The sequence below is a fragment of the Oryx dammah genome, unplaced genomic scaffold (assembly GCF_014754425.2).
Source record: "Oryx dammah isolate SB20612 unplaced genomic scaffold, SCBI_Odam_1.1 HiC_scaffold_3, whole genome shotgun sequence".
Classification (NCBI taxonomy): Eukaryota; Metazoa; Chordata; class Mammalia; order Artiodactyla; family Bovidae; genus Oryx; species Oryx dammah.
Genome location: NW_024070187.1, coordinates 18910312 through 18934701, shown reverse-complemented (window position 1 = coordinate 18934701; position 24390 = coordinate 18910312). Strand labels below are relative to the sequence as shown.

Sequence of the window (24390 nt, the reverse complement as noted above, 5' to 3'; positions counted from 1 at the left end):
GGTTGCACTTTTAAATAGGGTGGTCAAGACTGGTCACCTAAAAGAGGTGACATCGGAGCAAAGACACGCGAGGATGAGAACCACACAGAGAATAGCTATCCGGGTTCAGGTGGAAGTGACCGTCAATGGCCTGAGGCAGGAACGCCTGAGTGTGGAAGAGAGGCATGGGCGACCACGGATTAGAGGAACGGAGGGCATAGGCTGTTAGTTAGGTCGGAGAGGTATGGGAGGCCAGATCAGTGCCCCAGGCAGTCATTCCGGGTGGGGTGTGGGATGAGAGGTGACTTGATCGGACTGATGCTTTAACGTGAATTTTAGTATAATCATTGCGTGTTTTTATGTGAACATAGCCCTTCTACAATACATTTCACTCAGCAATAACTGCAATAATTGCTCAAAATGGTCTCTAAATGATCTCCGAGGATCAGGCACTATAAGATTTAGGAAGTAATTGCTCTCCCTCTCCGGCAGGCACGTGCCGCTGAAGGGACAGCCGCTGCTACCCTCCTACTGTGCTCAGAGTCGAGCTGGCGGAGATGGAAACAGTCTGCACCTCTCCTCAAAACTCGAAGACGCCAAGCATTTCGTTCGGTTGGTTACAAAATTTTTAAAAACTCTGCCTCTGCCAGCTCTGCGGGAGAAGCAAACTCCCGGAGTTTGCCTTCGCTAATTTGTCCAAGTCGTGCTGCGGTTTCGCTTAAATGCAGACACAGCTCAGCTCTGGCCCCACAAACCTCTCATCTTAGACTTCGCCCTCCGGTGAAAGCTACGGCTCGCCCCTGCGGTCCCCACCTGTTCGGAAGGAACCCGCGGAGCGCGCACCTACGCCCCGGGCCCCTTTCCTCCCCGGCTCAGACTTTCCTGCCGAGCACCCTGCTCTCCCTGGTCCAGGCCGGGCTGGCAACTTTTCTCCCAGCCTGGCGCTCCCCCCGTTTGGCTGGTCCCCAAGAGACTCTGCCTTCCTGCAGTGCCCCCGCCCCCGAGCTTCCCGCCGAAGGGCCGGGCGCCCTCACCCCTCACCCGGGGACCCGAGGGCGGCGAGCCGAGCGCACGCGCGCCCCCCGCCCCTGCGCTCCTCCCCGCAGGCGGCGCGGCTTCCCGGGCAGCGCCTCCCCTCGCGGGGAGGGAGCCGGAGGGGCTCGGGACGCCGCAAGCAGACCTGCTCCGGCTGCGCGCCGCGCGGCTCTCCTCCGAGAGGGGCGGCAGTAACCTCGGCGGCCGCAGCTCCTCGGGGGAGCCGAGCACGCCTCTTCTGCGCCCCCAGCACCCGCCACCTGCTCCCCGCTTGCAGCTCAGCCTCCGCCCGGGACTCGCCGCCCGAGATGGATTTCCTTCTGGCCCTGGTGCTCGGGTCCTCGCTCTACCTGCAGGCGGCCGCGGAGTTCGACGGGAGGTAAGTCGGCCCCCGGGGACCCTCTCTGCTCTATCCCGCGCTAATTTCACACCGCCCTGGGGTCCCGTGTCTCTGCTCGCGGGCCAGAAGCGGGGCCACCGCACGGCCTCCGCACGGCCTCGGCGGGAGGAGAGCTGTCGAGCTGCAGTGTCCGCCAGTGGCTGCCCAAGGCCTAGAGGGCGCGCCCCCTGCGCGTCCAGGAACCCGGGAGAGGCTGCGCTGCGGGGCGGGCCGCCGAGCCCTACTCGGGGCTGCGGGAGAAGGGAGCTGGAGCCCGGCATCTGGGCTCTGAGGGCGCGGGTTAGCTGCCCCACAGGCGGTGACATGCGGGACATCCCTTGGGTGGGAAATTCTTGCTTTCGACAGCTCTGCAGTGGGGAAACTTCCAGGTGGTCCGGGCCACATCCCGGCTGGGGGCTGTCACGGTGACTCACACAAAGGGTAGGGAGAGGAAGCCGCTGTGCTTCCAGAGGGAGACCCATTTGCTTCCCCACTTGGTTTCCTTGGTGGGAGGGAGGATTCAAAATAAGGACCGAGGGGCCGTGGGGTGAACGCTGCGCGCGCGTGTGTGGGTGCCTGTACGCACACACAGCTCCCGAGACCTCGGGCGAGCCTGACTGCTGCGTGCTCTGACAGGTCCCAACAACCCCAGGCTCTGCTGCGCTCCCCTGTCACTCGGCCACTCCTCCTACCGCAGAGCGAGGAGCCCTCGCCCCGGCTGCCAGCTCGGCTCCCGAGAGTGAGTGTGTGTGTGTGTGCCGGGAGGCACCTCGGTGCAATTACAGACCAAACTCGCCCCGAGCGCCCATCGCTGCTGCTTAAGCAGAAAACAGGCAGCAGCACCCAGGAGAGATTTTTAACTTGGGTCCCACCGCCACCCAGTCAACGCTCGTGCAATGACCCTCACCCCCGCCCCCGCGCAGCCCGAGAGACTGCCGCACCTGTTTTACCTGCAGTCTTGGAACGAATCAATTCCACGATTGATTGGCTTTCTTGTGCCTGGAAGGAACGGAGGGGAACCAGTGGAGCGCTGAAGAGAAAAAGCGCAGCCGCTTGTTTATCACTTGGTCTCAGGAAATGTAAAGTTCGGGGTTATTTGTCCTTTGGGCTCGGGGGCAGAAGCGGGAGATGAAGGCAAGAGGAATGAAAAGATTAGTAAAGTTAAAAAAAAGTGGGTAGCGGCCAGAGGCTGTTTTATTTTATTAAAGCAATGATTTCCCCACATTTGAATATCCTGTGCGTTTCTTGCACACATATTTGCAGCAAGAAATAATCACATGATTATGCATAGATTTTCATGTAGTCTTAAAAATATCTAAAACAGACGATTAAAATATTGATCCTCTGGGAGAGCGGGCAGGGAGAGTCGTCGAGGTAGGTGTGAATCTAAATAGGGAACCGATGTACCAAATAAGGTGTCAAAGTGGAATCTGGTTGGTAAATCGGAGCCTGAAATCCAGTGTTTGCTTTAGTCCTTATTTATGTTAGAGAAGACGGTAACACGAATTGTTGATGCAGGAAAGCTTCAAACTACAAGGACACTTGAGATGTTAGCTACACTTTAAACTCTCCTTGGTTTCATTTAGTCTTCTTTCTCAAGTACATTTTTTTTTTCTGAAAACTTTTTTTGCAGAAGAGTCATAACTCAAAAAGAGTTTTGTTCCATTTGATTTTAAGAAACTTCCCTTCTTTCTGCCCCTTCCCACAGGTACCCCCTTATACAAGGCAGACTTTTTTTTTTCTGCTTTGACATGTCTGATTTAATACTTTTAAGTTTACCATGAATCAGCCAAAACTGGCCTTCCCCTCAGTAACAGGTGTGGGCCTTTGAGGAATCTGTTTTATTTCAAACTTCAGAAACCATCCTGTGAGTGGCAGCCTTGAGAATTCTTGGTTTTAGCTGGTGCTATTTCCCTGTAAGAAAGGATCTTCCCCTCCTTTTCCCCCCTCAGTTCTTGTGCTGTTGTATATGTGTCTGTCTGAGGTTTGAAATTAGATCATAGCAGAACCATTTCCCTGAAGGTGTTCTGTTGTTTAATTTCTTCAGGCATGAAAGGGTTCGTAGAAAATTGTTGGGTGTGATTAAAAAGTTTTTCTAAAGTAATAAGGAAATTATTTTTAATTTCAAGAGTGTCTTTATTTAATTTGAATCTTTTTGTTTGGTAGGTGGCCCAGGCAAATAGTGTCATCCATTGGCCTGTGTCGTTATGGCGGGAGGATTGACTGCTGCTGGGGCTGGGCCCGCCGGCCCTGGGGACAGTGTCAGCGTGAGTATCGGCCCGGGGACTTCAGCATCTGTGGGGGGCGGGCTGTCCACGGTCAGTCATGGCTTCACTCTGCGCATCCGAGGGCTCATTACTGAGCAAGGCTTCCTGGTGTGATTCTGACGTGGGAGTTGCCCCTGACCTCTTATTCTGCCCCTTTCCAACCGGAATCCCCCCTCCTAAAGTAAGGTGCCAGTTCTGTTATTCACAGAGGTACCTAGGATGCTCGTTTTAGCATTTGTCCTCAGTATCTCCAGCTCTTGTTTTCCCATCAGGCTTACTCTTGGCTGTGGGCTGTGAGATGGGGGTAAGATAATAAGTCTAGACTGTGTTTACACTAAATAAACTCTGAACCTTACAGCACTTATAAATTCCTTGTCATAGCTGTTGTATAAAGTGGCCTATTTGTAAATCTTTTTTTTTTTGAAGTGAGATTGTATTGACTGGATTCTAAATGGACCACCCAGTGTAATCAAATAGCACTTTAAAAAAAATCATTTTGAAGTTCTATGAGTAGTCAACATCATGTACTAAGTGCCAAATCAGAACACTGATTTTTTTTACCTTTTCCATAATCACAAATAGATATTTTAATGGTAGAAATCAGAGTCACATCCCAGAAGTTTGAGAAATTCATTCCCACCTTTTTATCTACATCTTAAATTTTTATCTTTCCCAGTTGCCCTAACAAAAAAATTCACAAAACAGTCAAGTAAATTTCTGCAATATCTTTGGATCCCTAGATTGGTATGTCTGGTTAGATGGTGGAACTGAGTTGATTTCTATGTATTCCAGTGTTTTTAACAGTAATAAAAAAGGGGCTTAGAGAAATATGGAAGGGTGGTTAAAAAGGCTGGAGTTGCAAAGGGAGGAGCCTGCCTTAGTGAAGTGTTGGCGAGGTGAGGAATCAGGTAAATTTCAGTTTAGAAATCTAGGCATTCCCTTAGTTATTTCAGTCTTTGGGGATGTCTGCCCCTAACTTTGTGAAAGAGGGAGAGTAACAGCCCTGGGTTGACATCTCTGGTTAGGGAGGAAAAGGTAAAGGGGACTCATGGTTGTTTGCCCGCTCCTTGCAAGCCACTGGGCCAGACTTGGTGCACAGCTGGGTCACTGCTGCATTTATTAAAGGCAGATGGTGGTAACTCAAGTTTTTGGTAAACAAAAGAACAAGGTAAAGCTTCTGTGCCCCTACTGGTTAGTCTATTTCACGTTGTTTTTAAGGGAAGATGGCCAGAGAGAAGAATGGTACCTGATGGACTGTAGTCTATGGTGCCACTTATGCCATCGGGACAGAGGTGTTTGCACAGCTGGAGGCCACAGGTGTGGAATGTGAAGAGCAGTCAGGTGTTGATAAGCAAAAGGTGAAGAGCGGACTCTTCTCTTGACCCAATCAATATACACACCTCTCCTGAATAAAAGATAAGTAGCTTCTTGGCAGGAAGGAAGGTAGTTTCCACCTCCTTCACTGCCTTAGTTTTCTGAACCCCCCCCAAAATGAGTGTTGCAGCACTCTGGGGTGGGCACAGGCCCCCAGCCCCACCCAGGACAAGGCTGCCTGGCTGAGCACACTGGAGTGCACCTCCCGTGAAGGCAGCGTGCCAGGGCAGTCGGCAGAGGCAAGCGGAGGAGGAGATTTGCACTCTGCCTGTTGTGCTTAAAGAATTTTGAGGAGAAAACTCTCTTAGAGGTTCATCAACTGTGGAATTCCCCCAGAAAGAGCTGTTTTATGTCTCTTTATCTTGGAATTAAATTTGCTCTGATACACACTGCCTTGGCAGTTCTGAATTTGAATGAGTTTAAAGACCTTCGAAGAGTCCAGTGGTATGACAAAATTTAAACATCCAAGTGATTGCCTAGCATTTCGTTTTCTGTGCAGTACTTTTCCCAGCAGATACGGGACACTCTAATTTTCTGTACCTTCATTTTGTTTCTGAAAGACAGCACAAGCAGTCAAATATAGTATTTGATAGTATTTATCTTCTCCTTCTTGCATTGGGTCCGAGGAAGCTGCAGCATGGCATGAGTTAGTTATTGAAATGGTGATAAATGTGTTAAGGTGATCCTTCACAAATCCCAGTTTATCTTAGATTTGATGAAAGTTTGAGAGGCAGCATACTGGAGGAAATGTGGTCTCTGGAGGTAGACTCCCTGGGTTTAAACTAGTTCCACCACCTGTGAGCTGTGTGACCTTTAACAAATCATTCAGTCTCTCTCTGCTTTGTTTTCCTCATCTCTAAAATGGATCTAAAATCGTACAATACCTCCTAGGACCATAACAAAGTTGAAGTAAATTATCATTTGTAAAGCATGTAAAACTACTCCAGGTATACCCTATTATGTGCGTCTGGTGAAATTAAAGACATATAAAAGAATACTGGTGTTGACACAGTGTTGTGGGATGGGTCCTTACGTGCCATTAGAGTCTTTGTTCTTTATACTGGCTATATTTTTTTAAAAATGGTTCTGAGATTCTCTTTGTTGCAGTAAAATAAAATGCCTTTAAAAAGGGCCAGATGGAACTTTACCATTAATATTATAGATGGTAGAGTTTTAAAGATGAGTTCAAAGATGGATGCTTCCTTGCCTGTGTTTTATTTTTGCAGAATCTCAGATGGTCCCAGCATCTTTTACCAGTTCAGAGATCCCTCTGTCTTTGTTTTGCTATAAACAGGTAGAGGAATGTGCATGTTGAGGGTGAGTCCGCTCAAAGTAGGAGTGAACAGCACCAAAAAGAGGCTTCTCGGGGACGGAAGGAAAACTCCTGATTGGTTTTAAAGAAAGCTTTTGTGAAATGTAAACCCTTGCCACTATATTTATTTGGGGAAAATAGACTTGCTATCCTTTAACAGTTATATCTGGTAATGGATTACCTATAAAAATTCCGAACAGCTTCTGGGAAATTTAATGTGAAAAATATTTTTGCCTTTCTGACCCTTACATAATCTCAGAGTCCCTTTCCCATGAGGAGCGTTCTCCCTTCCTCAACAAGGTGCCCTGGTTCTCGTTTTTCTCAATGATTCACGTTGAAATTTTCCTTCAAATCAGCCCAGCAAAGCAAAAGGGAGCAATTCCCTCCTGTATGCAGTACCTCCCAATTTATCCCTTAGGAAAGGTGTAAGTTGGGGGAGATCTCACAGGCTAGAGCACTGACCCTGTGGTGTCTATTCCACTTGGTTGAGCACATGTGAGATGTTTTGAGTCAATATTTATGTGACTCGAGTATATGTATTTACCCAAAAGATGCTGTATTTCATTTTCACTTGCTGCCCACCTTTTCATGGATGATTCATCTGGCATGGGGCTTGCATTGCTCAGCCTGCAAGTCCAGCCACAGTTCAGCCAGACCTCCCGCCCTTTCCTCTGGGACTGAGAAAGGAGAGACCAGAGATGCTCCCCAGCAGGCACAGGAACCATCCTGCATCCTGCCCATGCCACCCAACACTTACACCTGGCCGAGGAGAGCAAGCCCTGTTCCAGAAATAGGCAGGTTACGTTTTCACTGTGCTTTCAGAGGTCATACCTGTATCTTCCTTCTATCCTTTGATTCTTTGTTTTGTATTCTTGACTCAAACAGATCTCTACATGTTGAGGATTCAGAATTGGAGTTTCTAATTAACTGTCTTGGACTTTACCTTTATTGACTATTGATATAACTCTGGACTGGAAAAGGGAGGTTTCTTAATATGTTTGCAGCAGACTGGATGGGTCTATGTTTACAGAACGCAGCATGTTAATCACTCGGAGGATCACAAACTACTTGTTACTTGCTCTGTAGTTATTTCTGCTTAACTTCCGTAACTTTCCCATCACATTAATGACACATTTCAATTACTTTAACAATTTCTCTACTCCTAACAAGTGGAGATCTCAGTAATAAAGATTTCTCGGTGTTTCTCTGTTTTTAAAAAGCCATGTATGCCGTGGAAACAGTTCTTAACTAAAAGCACTAGACAATTTGAGACCACTGAGTGGTGGTCTGACTTTTGTACCTGATTAGCTATTTAACATTTCTCAGCGGCACCTTTCCCAGTTTACAAGTGGATTTCTAAGGTGCCCTGCAGCTCTAAATCCCACTGAGAACTTCCTTTATATTTTAAAGTATACAGGATCTAGACATTGCGTTTCTGTATGGTTGTTTTTCTGTTTACTGGGAGGTTTGGCTCTCTATGTGGCTGTAACAATAGTGTTTCTGTTGAAAGCACTTTGTAAAGGTGCGAAGAAAAATTCAAAATGCAACTAGTTCTAGGTTTCAACAAAGCTATTAAGTTTCTGAATTCTTTGGCTGTCCTTGAGCAATTTTCCTTAAGACCAGGAAAAATGCGGGAATTTTGTTATGTTTCTTTGGAGATTTTGGTGAGAAATAAAACCCACACCTAGAGTTTGATTTTACTTTACTAGTTCTAAACCTCATTTCCTCCTACCATCCCCCGCCCCGAAGTTAGTAAAGGCTGCAACTGTACAATTGCCATGTAAAGTGAAAATTCTGGATTCTTAAAAGCGCTTGATAAACTTACAGGTTAGTTCAAGGACTAACTCAAGGACTGAGAAACAGTAATTCATTCTGAAACTGTTTTGGAGTTGTACCTCCAATAATTTCATTTGGATAATATGCGTTATGGCTAATGATTGTGGATCACTAGAAAGAATGATGAGCAAATTATTGAATTTATTATTTCTGTATGTCAAATGAAATGGTTATTAGTTGAAGCAGAGAATTTTGATACAGTAAATGAAACACTTAAAATTCATATTTTATTCTTCAGTTCACATCTGGTTTCGGAAATCCAGCCTCATGAAAGGAACATGATTTATTCATTTTCGCTCCCTATGTTAGTCATTGATATCATGTCCCTAGTCACAAAATACATAGATTACATCCTTCTTTGATTATTTGGATTTTGAATCCTTTTTTTAAAATAAGAGTAAACAAGAAATACTGGGAGTGATTTTGAAGGCCACCTCTAGTGTTCCCACACTGTTCCTAGTGAGTGCCTTTCCATTAGTAGTAAACAGCTGTGGCAGCCTGCACTGGACATGAATCAGCATTTTACGGATGAGGCAGTCTTCTATACCCATACAATTGTATGCATCACACCAGGAGTGGTTGGGAACCTCAAGGCAGGCTGTGCTGCGCAGAGCCGTGTTGAAGATTGCCAGCAGGTCCTGGGCCAGCTGAATGGAGTTGAGCATGCTTTACTGTCTAAATTCAGCTTCCTCCTCTAATATTGGGGTGAGAATGCAGAATGTCATGGTTTATTTTGGAGGTAGGAATAAATGCTAGGCAGTGGACCATCTTATAACTACTTTCAGCCCTCAATCTGAATTTCCACATCCTTAGGAAGTAGTCTTCAAGATTAACCAACCACCCACTTTCCATGAAAAGGTTATTTAAGAAAGGCATGTGCTTTGGGTAACTTTAAGTGGTCCTGGAATGTAGATTCCACACCAAAATCAGCGCTGAAGAAGTTTGACTTTTTCACACAGGTAGTTTTGGAGGATGAGTCTTCTTGCAAGTCAAGGTTCAGAGAAATTACCTTGTTCCTTCATTCTTTCCCCTGATTAGAACTGATCTTTATATCTTACTATTGAGAGCTACTAATTTCCTTAGAGGACTTTCCAGGTAGTGCTAGTGGTAAAGAACCTGCCTGCCAATGCGGGAGATATAAGAGACGGGGGGTTCCATCCCAGGGTCGAGAAGATCCCCTAGAGGAGGGTATGGAAACCCACTCCAGTATTCTTGCCTGGAGAATTCCCTGGACACAGGAGCCTGCAGGCTGCAGTCCATAGGGTTGCACAAAGTTGGACCCGACTGAAGCAACTTAGCATGCTTCTACGCCTCCCATTTCAGTTAATCTGGGTGGGTCTTAACCTTTATAGACCAGAAATGTTAGCACTTCTCAGCCTGGGATATCAGGTCAAATGAAAGGAAGCACTTTAGTGGCTGGAAGTTCAGCTGCTTCATCTGCCCTCAAATACCTGCCACATGGAGATGCTGTCTGAAAGCATATGCACACGTGGTCCCAAGGAGCCGCTTCTGGCCCAGAAAGGACACTGTTTCCTCCTTCGAAATTTTTTGATAAGCTTTGAAAAATGTAGCTGTACTCCCCACTCTCCCCTCCTGTGGCAATTGTAATGGCGGTTTTCAGATGTAGAGTTCATGTTATATGCATTTTCAGTCAATTGAATCAACCGCATGCCTTTAAAATGACAGTCCAGTGATGCTGAGTGATTCTGCAGTTTCCTTCAGTGAATAATGGAAGATACTCACAGGGGAGATGAAAGGGAAGGGGAGGAGCATTCTTAGCCTTAATTCTCATTACTTCCCACTCCCCTAACTATAGTGGATACTTTTGTCTCTCTCCCAGCAATTTTGTGCAGGTTTAAAATTTTTTCCCATTAATTTTTTAAAAAATATATTTATTTTATAAGAGGAAGTGTGTTCAGGTCCTTAAATACCCCTTGTTAGACAATATTACCAGGTTTTTGTATACTTTTCAGAAATATTTTACGTATTTGTGGGCAAATTCCTGTATATCTCCACCCCGACCTCTGTGGTGCAAATGAAAGCATGCTATATACCCCATTTTACCTTCTTTTTCTTAAAAATGCATCTTGAAGGTCTTTCTTTATCATCAGTACATGAAGCAATTGCTCATTTTTTAATGAATATGTAGTATTCCACCATATGACTATGTTATAATTGATTAACCAAAATTCTTCCTGTTCATAAAGTAATGGCAAGAAGTAAACCTAGTCTGTACCTTCTTTTTTTCATATAATACTACTTTTTGGAGGCTAGTCCTTATCAATTCATGTAAGCCTGACTCATTCTTTTAAATATGGATGTACCGTGTTACTGTTCAGTCGCTAAGTTGTGTCCAACTCTTTGCAGTCCTGTGAACAGCAGTGCTTCAGGCTTCCCTGTCCTTCACTATCTTCTGGAGTTTGCTCAGACTTGTGTCCATTGAGTCAGTGATACTATCTAACCATCTCATCCTCTGCCATCCCCTTTTCCTCCTGCCCTTAATCTTTCCTAGCGTCCGGATCTTTTCCAATGAATCGGCTCTTTGCATTAGATGGCCAAGGTGTTTGGAGCTTCATCTTCAGCATGAGTCCTTGCAATGAATATTCAGGGTTGAGTTCCTTTAGGATTGACTGGTTTGATCTCCTTGCTATCCAAGGGACTCTCAAGAGTCTTCTCCAACACCACAATTCAGTAGCATCAGTTCTTCAGTGATTAGCCTTCTTTATGGGCCAACTCACATACATACGTGACTACTGGAAAAACAACAGCTTTGACCAGATGGACCTTTGTTGGCAAAGTAATCTTGGCTTTTGGAAACGCTGTCTAGTTTGGTCATAGTTTTTCTTCCAAGAAGCAAGCATCTTTTAATTTCACAGCTATAGTCACCATCTACAGTGATTTTGGAGCCCAAGAAAATAGTCTGTCACTGTTTCCACTTTTTCCCCATCTCTTTGCCATGAAGTGATGGAACCAGATGCCATGATCTTAGTTTTTAGAATGTTGAGTTTTAAGCCAGCTTTTTCACTCTCTTCTTTCACCCTCATCAAGAGGCTCTTTAGTTCCTCTTTGCTTGCTGCCAATAGAGTGATACATTTTCATATCTGAGGTTGTTGATCTTTCTCCCAGGAATCTTGATTCCAACTTGTGATTCATTCAACCCAGCATTTTACATGATGTACTCTGCATATAAGTTATATAAGCAGAATGACAATGTACAGCCTTGATGTAATCCTTTCCCAGTTTAGGGCCAGTCTGTTGTTCCATGTCTGGTTCTAACTGTTGCTTCTAGTCCTGCATATATGTTTCTCAAGAGACAGGTAAGGTGGTCTGGTATTCCATCTCTTTAAGAATTCCTAAGGTTTGTTGTAATCGACATCAAAGGCTTTAGCATAGTCAATGAAGCAGAAGTAGGGTTTGTTTGTTTTTTAATTCTCTTGCTCTTTCTATGATCCAGTGAATGTTGGCAATTTGATCTCTGGTTCCTCTGCTCTTCTAAATTCAGCTTGTACATCTGGAAGTTCTCAGTTCACGTACTGTTGAAGCCTAACTTGAAGGATTTTAAGCGTGACCTTGCTAACATGTGAAATGAGCACAATTGTCCATTCTTTGGCATTGCTTTTCTTTGGGACTGGGAGGAAAACTGACCCTTTCCAGTCCTGTGGCCACTGGTGAGTTTTCCAAATTTTACGTATTGAGTGCAGCATTTTAACGGCATCACCTTTTAAGATTTGAAATAACTCAGCTGGAATTCCATCATCTCCACTAGCTTTGTTCATAGTGATGCTTCCTAAGGCCCATTTGACTTCACACGCCAGGATGTCTGGCTCTAGGTGAGTGATCACACCATCATGGTTATCTGGGTCATGAAGATATTTTTTCTATAGTAATTCTGTGTACTCTTACCATCTCTTCTTAATATCTTCTGCTTCTGTTAGGTCCTCACCATTTCTGTCCTTTATTGTGCCCATCTTTGCATAAAATGTTCCCTTGGCATCTCTAATTTTCTTGAAGAGATCTCTAGTTTTTCCCATTCTATTGTTTTCCTCTATTTCTTTGTATTGTTCACTTAAGAAGGCTTTCTTATCTCTCTTTGCTATTCCCTGAAATTCTGCATTCAGTTGGTGATATCTTTTCCTTTCTCCTTTACCTTTTGCTTCTCTTCTTTTCTCAGCTCTTTGTAAGGCCTCTACAGACAGCCACTTTGCCTTCTTGCTTTTTCTTGGGGGTAGTTTTGGTCACCACCTCCTGTACAATATTGTAAACCTTGGTCCATAGTTTTTCAGGCACTCTATCAGATCTAATCCCTTGAATCTGTTTGTCACTTCCACTATATAATCATAAGGGATTTAATTTAGGTCATACCTGAATGGTCTAATGGTTTTCCCTACTTTCTTGAATTTAAGCCTGAATTTTTCAATAAGGAACTGATGATCTGAGCCACAGTCAGCTCCAGATCTTGTTTTTTGCTGGCTGTATAGAGCTTCTCCATCTTTGGCTGCAAAGAATATAATCAGTCTGATTTCGGTATTAACTATCTGGTGGTGTACATGTGTAGAGTCTGAGGGCTACTCCATTTCTTCTAAAGGATTTTTGCCCACAGTAGTAGGTATAATGGTCCTCTAATTTAAATTCCTCCATTCCACTGGAGAAAGGAATGGAAAACCACTTCAGCATTCTTGCCTTGAGAACCCCATGAACAGTATGAAAAGGCATATGATACCAGAAGATGAGCCCCTCAGGTTGGTAGGTGTCCAGTATGCTACTGAGGAAGAGTGGAGAAATAGGTCCAGAAAGAAGGGAGAGTCTGGGCTAAAGCAGAAATGCTGCTCAGCTGTGGATATGCCTGGTGGTGAAAGTAAAGTTCGATGCTGTAAAGAACAATATTGCTTAGGAACTTGGAATTTTAGGTCCATGAATCAAGTAAATTGGATGTGGATGCACCATAATTAATTTTATTGATTAATTTAAAAAATCCCCTATTTATGTATATTTAGGTGGTTTTCAGTGCTTTGTTTTTACAAAATAAGACGTAGTGAATATCTTTACATATTCATCATCACTGTTGTATTACATACAGATGTGGAAAAATTGGAGAGTCATCCTGTTTTTATATAAGTACAGTTACTAAATAGCTCTCATTTTATTTTTATAAAATTTCTTGTATAAAACGTGTAACTTAAAGGAGATTAAGTCATGGATAATATTCCTGAGCATAAACCTTCCATTCAGTCACTTTCTATTTTTGGCTCCTTAGAAGATACCTTAAAAGACAAGTAGAATGGATTTATTTCTATGGTTTTATGTCCTACCTTGTTTGGAAAAGGATGTGGTTTCCAGGAATGAGTGCCTTAAAATAGGAAAATAGAATTAACAAAGTCTAGAGGAAGAAAAAAGGATAGAACAAAATGTAAGATGGGAGGAGAGTTAATAAATGCAGATATGTAAGCCATAGGAGTCAAATTCTGTTGTATAATTTGGCTCTTAGTTTCTCCTAGCCAAAGAGAAAAGGGAATTTTCATTGCTCATATAATTCTTTTTGTTTGTTAGGGAAGAAGTAAGCCAGTTATTTGGGGGAAATTATGGCCTTTACCACATAACAGGTCTGAAAGACTTTCATGTGGTATTTATAGAAGAGGGGTGAATGATGGAGTGGAAGGGGGCCACAGCAGCATTTTTACCATGAACCATTGGTGGTTATGGCACCCGACTCCAGCACTCTTGCCTGGAAAATCCCATGGACGGAGGAGCCTGGTGGGCTGCAGTCCATGGGATCGCTAAGAGTTGGACACAACTGAGCGACTTCACCTTCACTTTTCACTTTCATGCACTGGAGAAGGAAATGGCAACCCACTCCAGTGTTCTTGCCTGGAGAATCCCAGGGATGAGGGACCCTGGTGGGCTGCCATCTATGGGGTCGCACAGAGTCGGACACGACTGAAGCGACTTAGCAGCAGCAGCAGCAGCAGCGGTGGTGGTTTTGTAAAGCTGTTCCAAAAAAGAAGGCTAACCTAAGATGAGGCCTCTACTCTAGAAGTGCAGTTCATAGAAAACTATTCGATATGCAGCTTAAGAAACATTATACACACTGAGCTTTCTACTTTTTTCTTTCTTTCTTTTTAAATAAAACAAAGATGAATATTTTTAATAATAAAAGGTACAATTCATGAAAAAGATAGACATAAACCATTAGACACCTAACAACAAAGGAACAAAAGATACATACAGCAAAAGTCAGAAGAAATATAGAGGAAAAGAAAAAAATATATGATCAGAATAAGACACATTAACATTTCTCTGAGTATTTTATCAAGCACAGAAAAAATAAGAATAGGAGCATCTTGAATGATGTCATTAATAATTTAAACATAATAGATTTCTATTTATATTAATTTATATTAATCTTATATCCTACACAAATATTTTTAAAATTTTGTTTCTCATATGTTGTTATTAGATGTCCATGGGACATTTAGAAAAACTGGAGAAAAGAAACATTACTAAATTTTAAAAAGTAGAATTCTTTCCTTTTTTGTGTGTTTGTTTGACTTAGCGTGAATAGAATGCTAGGTTTCTAATTTAAAAAATAAATATGCAACAAGCAACAAAGTTTTTACTGTATAGCGCAGGGAACTCTAATCAATACCTTGTAATAACCTATAATGGAAAATAATATATATATATTGACTTCTCTGGTGGCTCAGATGGTAAAGCGTCTGTCTACAATGTGGGAGACCTGGGTTTGATCCCTGGGTTGGGAAGATCCCCTGTAGAAGGAAATGGCAACCCACTCCTGTACTCTTGCCTGGAAAATCCCATGGACAGAGAAGCCTGGTAGGCTACTGTCCATGGGGTCACAAAGAGTCGGACATGACTGAGCGACTTCACTTTCATTTTCATATATATATATATATAAATTATATAGGAGAAACACAGAAAGGGGTTTTGAATGCCTTTCCTCAAAGATTAGCACCAATGGAGAATCTAACCTGTCCAAAAATTGCCACCTTGTATCAACCTGGAGGGGAGCCAAGGAGTTTACATTGCCAGGGCCAAGATCTTACACTTCTTTGTAGGGATTAATAAATGATCAGTTCTCAAAGAACAAAGCAAAGATAATTTGGCTTGAAAAAATTTAAAAATGGTATCAATCACTGCCCATAACAGAATACTGTTAGCATAGGCTTAATGTGATTGATGGTGCATCCCTGGAAATTGACCAGAGCAAACTGGTTGCAAAATATGTATCTAGTTACTTAAAAACTGGTGCGTTGCAAGGTTCAGAGTTCAGTTAAGTAATGTCAAATATAAAGAAACTTGTGCATTTTAAATTATATTTAGTGCATTTTAACGCACTAAAGCTTCATTTAGAATTTTCCAGTTTTACCACTTAAGTTACTGCTAGTGCCTAATTCAGATAATTATGGTCATAATTACTAATAAAATTCCTAATAAAGCCAGCATAAAGGAATACATTGTAGCCTAGATGTGATAAAGTATTATTATATGGTAAAATAATGTCAGATACCCATGTGTTATTACATATTCTTTCATCGATCTTCTCAAGAATTGTAGTTTTACCCTAGACTATGAAACTAAGTCAACTTGTTATTCTTATCTGATAGAAGCAAAAAGAGATATAAATAATCAAGTTGGCTTCTTAGCTTTATTGTAGTTGATTTTGTAGAAGAAACAGTTTTCTTTTTAATTATATTTAACTAGAAGCCCTCTTTTTTTTTTTTTTTTTGCCATATTTAACCAAAGGCTGGAGACAGTCTTCGTAGATACTAGATGCCAGGGAAATACAAGTTAAAACTAAAGATTTGCTGTAGGTGATTCAAATGAGAGTATTCCAGAATCAAATAAAATTTAAAGCTGAACATTTAATTTGGTCAATATGTCTTTAACTGTCCTGTAAATTAATGATATAAATTCTCCAAATCTGACATTGTTTTCCTGTTATAACATCATTAAATCACAAGGTTAAAGTTGCCTTTTGTAATTATTACTGACTTATTCTCAACTTTTAGGAACTATGTCATCACAGTTAAAATTTGCACTAATGTACACAAATGAAGAAACTAATATTTTTGGATTTATGCTTAACTTTGCTGAAAACAATGCTGTTTTACAAAACTTTAGCCTTGTTTTCATAGATCAGAGTTTTCAAACTCAGTTTCTATGAAAAATCCTTAAATGGTCAGAGGTGTGTATTTAGCACAGAAACTAACTCCTTGGATAGACTTTCTGAATATTAGCTTCTTGCCACCCAAAATATTTTTCTAAAGCCTTTCTGACTTCCTGTTTTCTTTCACTGTTAAGGTTTTGTAGGTATTTGAAATCTACTGTCCAAGTGCTTTCATGCCAACAAATAGCAAGTAGTAGAAAAAGACAAATTGCAGCTTATACTTAAATGTATTTTTTTTTAATGTACATGGGTTAGGGTACATGATTTTATATAATTTACTATGGCGATAGTTTCTACTAGATAAATTGTCCTAAGTTCATCTGATTACATAACTATTTCATGGTGTTTCATATTGATAATGTTGGTTTCAAGTTCTTTTGTCCCTTAGATTGTTTTTAAATCATTGATGTATTAAAAAGTTCATTACATCTTTGTGTATGGTCCAAAATTAAGATACCCCCTGTATAGCTTATTTCCTAATAAGGCAGAATTGTGGGGGTTTTTCTAAGCAATTAAAACGGGGGAGAAAATACAAAATTATGAAGAGATAATTTGTAGATTTGTTAAATGTTCTGTTCTCCAATCTTGTGTTGAGGTTTGATGAATTTTGTAACTTAAATACTTATAAAGTAGTGGAAAGATTCCAGATTGTTACTCAAAATTCTATTCGTGGGATCTGTTGTCTTGGATGTTGCTTTAATAAACATGCAGAGTTGGAGAGTTGTCTATAAATAGTGTTTCCTGGGCTAATATTAACTTTTTTTGACAATGAGAAATACATGAAATTTTGGGTTGGGACAGGGAGAACGTCTTAGAGTTACTCCTTTTTCTAGCTGGAGATTAGGGTTGGAAGATAGAGGTGCAAAGTCTGGGAGGACCAGTCCCTTTCATCTGGGAGCCTGGATTTATTGCCTTGAAGGACGTGCGTGTATCATGTTTCAGAGGCTGTATGATGATACATCATAAGACAGGGATCCCTTTGGATAATACAGAGGCTCAATTCCTTTGGGTTTCTTATCCCTTATTTTCCCTAACTCTGTCCAGGGCCCAGAATAGACTCCAAATCTGTGACCTGTGTTTAGCAGGCAAGAAAAGACATCCCCAAATTGTTTAGCTTCTCTGGTTTATATTAGTTACAATTTTATAAAGTCATCAGAAAGCTCATGATGTTTAAGGATGCCTAATAATCACGGAGACCTGTCTGTAAAGTCAGTGTCACTGGGAACCCTGAGGTGAACTGAAGCGGTGGTCTGGGGCAAGTCTCAGGAGAGACTTCTGCAGTTGAGAATTCTCACTGGGTGGCTTGGAGCTGGCAAGATTGCATGTATTAAACACTATGGCTTTTTATAATGGCTGTTGGAAAACTGATTATCAGGAGAAAATGGACAGGCGTTTCTTTATTATTTGCTACGAATGAATCCTATTTTAGTGCTTTTCACCGTGGGGTTTATACCACACAAAAAAAATACATGTAGGGCATTTATTTTTGGCAGCTTTCACAAAAATTGTGGTGATGGTTGCCTATGAACATTTCCTTACACATCATTAGAGAATAGATTCCAGAAACTTCCTGGAGATAGTTACTCCAAGTTTAACATTGCTTTGATTTAAAATGCAGTTTTGTATAGTTTTAAAATGCAAATTTTAGAATATGGGACTTTGGCTAAAATTTCATTCTGGAAGTCTTATTTAATGGGTGTAGATACCAATATCATAAAACTTGCTAAATCTATGTGTGTCAATACTGATTTAAGTGAAGTAGGAGAAATGTGACCCAATTAAGATATTATGAGACAAAAATAAACTATACAGAACTGTTTGGCTGCTTGGTACTAACATAACTAGTTAGAAAATAATGATGTTTGCTATTCTTTATTAGCTTATTTCACCTTTATTTTAAATTAATATTTTTTCTTGGTAGATTATTCAAAATTTACATTTAAAGAGTATTAAAGAAACAGTATCCTTTTATATTTTTCTTCTCATACATAACCATAGTCATGGTTTTCCTTAATATGTGATCCAGAATATAATTTGCAATTTATGCTTTGATTTATTTTCAGCTTTTTGCTTAGATTGTGCCTGATATATGTCATTATTTTAAGAAATATATCAAAATCAGGAGTTCTTTTAAAGTTAGCAACAATAACAAAAACAACATGCTAACTTGTAAACACAATGGACATGAAAATAATACTCTAAAAAACAAATGTTATGTGTACCTTTAAAAGTATAAAGCAATCATTCTGGATCGATAAACTACTGCTTTGAGTTAAATTGGACTTACAATTTTTTCCTTCTGATACTACCCCAAAGAAGGCTCTATTCACCTTGCTTTAAATTATACAAACAAATAACACAAATGGACAGTTAAAGTGAATATTTTGTGCTTTAAAGAAGACTAATATTTTATGCTATAAAGGCATTGATCCAAAAGAAAAGTAATAAAATCATCTCTTCCCTTACCTCTAGGATTTCTAGGTGGTCGAACCCTGACCATTACTAGTAGTGTTTCAAATTTCTTCCATTTACTTTCATTATACTGAGTTATTTGTATCTTCGAGTGAAATGGCTGAGCTTTCCCACTAATTCCCGTTGCTATTGACAACCAAAGCAGCCATGCAAGAAGAAAATGCTGTGGAAGGAAAAGAAAAAAAACCTTAATATTTCCTTCTCAAAGTTGGAGAGAAAAGGGAAACACAGTATGTAAGAAACAGGTAAGTAAAAAATATATATATCAATTTAAAAAACTACTAGCCTTGGTTACTAATTGATCAAAAGTTTTAATTTTTTTTCAGATATTTTGTCCAATACTCATTTAAATAAAAGGATACTGTCTCTTGGAACCAAAAATTAATATTCTGAAGATTAAAAATTGGATTGGAAGGTACAATGTCACTAGAGGTCTGAAATATTTTAATTTAGAATTTGAACTATGAAAGAATAGCACAACTTCAATTATTGGTTAATATCTTTGTTAAAGAATGTTTTTTAATGACAAAATGGTGACTAAAATATTACTATTTTGAACATGTCCTAGATTTTTTTTGTTTGTTTCAGAAAAGCACTGAAAGTTGCAAACATGTAAGTCTCCGGGAATGTAACAAGTTGATAAATACCCAAGTCCAGCCTCCTTACAGAGAAAAGATCTGGAATTTCTTTTTTTGGACATTTGTTTTGCAGCTTTCTACGTCTTAAGGCAGAGAATAGCCAGGATAAGGTGCCAGCTCAAAGGTTAGATGAACATTTTTTTTTGAAATAATTTCGGCTAATCTATGTCTTGAAAGGCATACTTCTAAATAATAACTTTATAAAGTTATTAATAAAACTTAACACTAGTTGTGTTCCTGAGTTGCTTTTGGGGGGGAAGCTGTATTCCTTAGAGATGTGTTTATTCTGTTCATAATTTTGTTTGCAGTTCTTACTTTAAACTTTTCCATTTCAGTTTATAATTTCTTTCTTCTGTTTTACGAATCTAATAAATTGACCTCCATTCTAACCTAAAGGACAGTTTATATTTTTAATACTTAAAGAAGCAAAAAAAAAAAAAAAATCCACCAAAAGAAATTACTAACACCATCCTATCATTAACCTGAGGGATTTGTGTCTCGTATTCATTAATTCTCCATGGAAAAATCAGGTAAGAAATATTTTTATTGTGTAACATATGTAAGATGTGGTAGTAGCACCTAGGAGTGTTCATGCTATGATTTTGGTGCATAAGAAGTTTCTTGTTTTAAATAATTTTGAAAGTGAACAATGTCACCTGATAAGTCATCCTTATGATACTTAACTGGGAATTTTTGGTGAAATATGTGTAATTCTGTTTTATGGATTTGGTACCAAGAAGACAATGTACTTTATATTTTTACATGTCAGAGAAAGTGTCTTTAAGGGGAGATTTTAATAAAACCATTTGGGAACAAGCTTTGATAGTTCTGGAAATAAATGTTAAGACTTTTTTCTGTTCAGAGAGACTTAAAAAAATCAAAGCATATGTATCTTATATTTACTGTCAGCTGTAGGATTAACTATCAGAGCTATGGCTGAAGTTAAGGAGTCAGTGCCAAAGAATATAATTTGGGTTTTGTCCCCAACACATGTGGGTTCAGGACTCTTTCCTGTGACTCGCCAACTGTGACATACTAGATATTTTAAGTTTTCTGAGCCACGGTTTCCTAATCTTTAAACCTACTGGCAGGATTGTTGCTGGCCATCAGGAGAAGGCCTCCTCCTCATGCAGAACAGTTCTTGATAAGTGTTTGAACTTCAAAACGGTGTTTTACCAGGGTCCATGATAGCATCCTTGGAATATAGCATGTTTTAAATTACATTTTGTTTACCGTGCCCATCATTTGGAAATAATCCATTGGAAGTAGTAGAAGGTTTCTCAAATTATTCATGTCTGAAGTAAAAATTGTCATTGGATAACTGCCTGTGCTTCTGAACCGTTCCTTTTCCACTTCTTTAATAACCTCCATTTGCAGATGTCAGAATGAGGTACGGTTTTGGTTACCTAGCCCAGGGAAAAGGAACTGGAAGAATTGGATTGTAGAATTACATGTAGAGTTACTTAGAGATTTATTTGGCAAAAAGAGACTTATTTGATAAAAAGAGACTTATTTGAGAGCTTACTAAAGGTAAGGAGCTAAGTTAGGGGCTGGGAGAGAGACATTTAGTAAAAGTTTAATCCAAGTTTAGTAAAACATGGACACTTGCTTGGGAGGAGCTGATTTGATAAGATGGTTGTCTTTTATTCCTTCCAGGATTCTAAAGTAGGCAAGAGTTAGGGATTAAAGAGCTGAGGCTGTTTAGAGGAAGAACTACTTCTGCCGGAGTGGATCAAGGAAGATTTCACAGACTCGGTGGGCTTCAGTTGATTCATTCATTCCGTAGCTACATACTGAGGGCTATTCCCTATCTCAGCCTGGGCCAACCACTGCAGACATCAGTAAGATGAAGCTGCAGGCATTGATGTCATTTCCTACATCAGTAAGATGAAGCTGCAGGCATTGATGTCATTTCCTGTCCGTGTGGAAGGCCCACAGATGAAGACAGTATTGGATGAGAGGTGTGTTTTGATGCAAGTGTGCTTTGAGATAGGCACTGTGAAAGCCCATCGCAGTGGGCAGTGTCCCATCCAGGAGTGATGGACTGGTGGCCCAGCTGTATCCTCAGGGTTAAGTCAAGTGAAGGACACCGGGCCAGACACAAAAGTACATTGAAGCTTCAGAAGCCAGAGTTAGAGGCACATTCCAGGAAATGTAAGAACCTTCATCTGGGCATTGGGGTGTGTGTTTGAAAGGTACGTGATGACAGATGCTGTGGGAGAGGGAGAAATGAGCTGACTTGTGGAAGGCCTTTGATGGCATCTTAGAGTAGTGTTTATCCCAGAGTTGTAGAGGAGCATTGGGTAGATTTTAAGCAGGGGAATTACCTAATCCGATTTGTATTTCAGAAGTTATAAGCTGGTTCTAGTGGGTCAGCATTCTTGCCTGAAAAATCCCATGGAGAGAAGGAGCCTGATAGGCTACAGTCCATGGGGTTGCAAAGAGTTGGACATGGCTGAGCATACACACACATGCAGTGGGTCAGATCTAGCATACAGGTGAATTTAGTTTTGCTCACAGAGAGCTGGAACATTTTTTAAAATAGGTGCCAGTGTTTCCAAGGAAAAATGATCAGGCTTTGTTAATAAATCAGTCGCTCCTCTTGCTACAAGGAATTGGTGGGCTGGAGTTGCTTAGTGCTGCCCTGTTGGACGAAGCATGCACTCCATTTTACCATAGGACTCACTGCTTCAGGACAGATGCCCAGGATCTGTAGGCACTTGGGTTCTGGGGCCACTTGCTGAACATTTTGCTGGTTGGCAATTAAGAGATTGCCTTTTGAGGCTCAGGGCTAGAGGCTGTTACACTAAACCTGGCGAGAAATTGAGTTTTATCTTAAGTGACACTGGTGGGAGCAGAGAAAAATAGGGATTGACGGATAATAAAAAGAAAGGATGGAGGAGTGAGTATTAGGACAGGGGCAGGGAGTTCAGGCTTCCTGGTCAGACCCAGCTGTTACCAGACCTGTATTTTTGAGAAACTTACCTGACCTTTCTGGGAAATAGCTTCTTTTTTGGTAAAATATAGATAAGAACTCAACCTTATAGGGTTTTTAATGAAGATCAAGTGAAAAAATGTGAAGCACTTAGTTCCGTAATTATTTCACATTCAGTGAAATGACAGCAGATGGTGTGCGAATGGTGTGAGGAAGATGGAATCAAGGATGATGCCCAGGTTTCTGGTATGTGCTTCGGTGGGCTAGAGAACATGGGAGAAAGTTCAGGGGATGACCTCAGTGTTGGCTGTGACATCGATGAAGTTCTTGTGAGACTCGGAGGTGGAGAGATGTGATCCGTGGGTGGATTCCAGGCCTAGAGCTCAAGGGTGGGTCTGAGTGGGGGCACCGGCTGGGGTTGAATGATCTCTTCACCTCTGTGCTACTCACACCTTCCTTCCCCACCATCGTCTTCAGTCAACATTAATAATCCTCACAACTTCCTCCATAGAAGAATAACATTAAATGTATCTGAGGAATGTGGGAGAGGGAAAATACCGTATTGCATGTGGGCTGAAATGTTCTCTGACAGCTTTTGGTTCTTCACAGAGTTTCTTTCCAGTTTACCATTTTGGCCTTTAGCCAAAAGAAATGAGTAATTCAACATTTGTTTATATCAAGGGCTGAAAAAGAGAACCACTCTCTTAAAGCATTCTATCTTTCTTCCCCTTTTGGTTAACTTTTTCTGTATTCCATCACTATCACTTTTAATTCTAAGCAGATACTCAACTCAAAGTGAATTGTTCTTAGGAATGAGTAGCCACACTTGTGTGTGTGGGTGCGTGCTTAGTCGCTCAGTCATATCTGACTCTTTGTGACCCTTTGGACTAGAGCCCACCAGGCTCTTCAGTCCGTAGGATTTTCCAGGCAAGAATGCTGGAGTGGGCTGCCATTTCCTACTGCAGGAGATCTTCCTGACCTGGGGATCGAACCCCCAATCTCCTGTGGCTTCTGTATTGCAGATAGATTCTTCACCAGCTGATCCACTGGGGAAGCCCACTCTTATGTTAGAAGTTTATGTTCTTTCTTATTAGAACATACTGTGACTCAGCCCTGCCGAGGGTCCTGGCTCAGATGCCACCTTCATTCTGCCTTTCTGACTTTAGTGAGAGGAAGTGTCTTCTTTCTCTACATTGAGTTATAACGCTGGCGTGGCACCTGTCTCATCCTGCTCTGTGTTGGGATTATTTGTGGATCTATATCGTTTGTTCTGCTAGACTGTTAGTTCCATGAATCTGGGGACTGTGTCTTATACCTCTTTAGCTCAGTCAGTACTTTGAAGGTATAAGGACCAGGCACTTCTATGTAAATGAAATAAAAAATGTGAACATGATGTAATCTTACTAAGCAGATTGTAGTTTTAGGAAAGACAGCTTACTGGGGAAATAACTATATTTAATTTGTCTGCCTTTCTTATGACCTTACCAAATATTGTATAAAAGATCTTAATGCTTGAAGAAGGTTCTTAAATCAATGTACATGCTTGAAAACACACAAAGTGTCGTCTGATTGTGACATCTACTTCTTACAATCGATTGATTGTTCGCCATTATGGATGGAATATTGATTCTTTGAGTATGAGAGTCTTTAAGCTGGTGATTGCCTTATCTTAGAAGGACTATTTTTTGCCTTGTGGACACAATCACAGTGGGCTACCCTTGTGCTGCCAGACCCCCTGCTGCTTCACGTGCCTCTGGCTTTGCTTATGTTATTTTTTCTGAATAAAAGGCCCTTCACCCATCCACATGGTGAATTCTTACTCATCTTTTAAGATTCAGTTCACATTTCCTCTTGCAAGCCTTTCCTGACATTTTCCCTACTCCTGCCTGCCTGCTGAGAAATTCTTTCTTCTATATTCTTTTAACACCTTGTACACCTGTCATGCCTGTCTTTGTTAGGAGACTGTGAAATTTCAGAG

The 24390-nt window shown here is 41.1% G+C and overlaps 1 protein-coding gene across 8 annotated transcripts in view; it reads left to right on the top strand.

The window, feature by feature from the left end:
- The first annotated feature begins 1128 nt into the window (after window positions 1-1128).
- Window positions 1129-24390, top strand: part of NPNT (nephronectin) — a 76479-nt gene continuing 53217 nt past the window's right edge. For 2 of the 8 annotated variants that reach the window (XM_040237523.1, XM_040237517.1), the window contains exons 1-3: window positions 1207-1393; window positions 3560-3660; window positions 19551-19601. In XM_040237523.1, the coding sequence (XP_040093457.1) occupies window positions 1323-1393; window positions 3560-3660; window positions 19551-19601 (223 nt within the window). In that variant the 5' untranslated portion in view covers window positions 1207-1322. Of the gene's footprint in view, window positions 1394-3559; window positions 3661-15107; window positions 19085-19165; window positions 19602-19636; window positions 20008-24390 lie in introns of those variants that run through there. The other 6 variants (XM_040237522.1, XM_040237519.1, XM_040237520.1 and 3 more) reach the window with 6 other exon arrangements.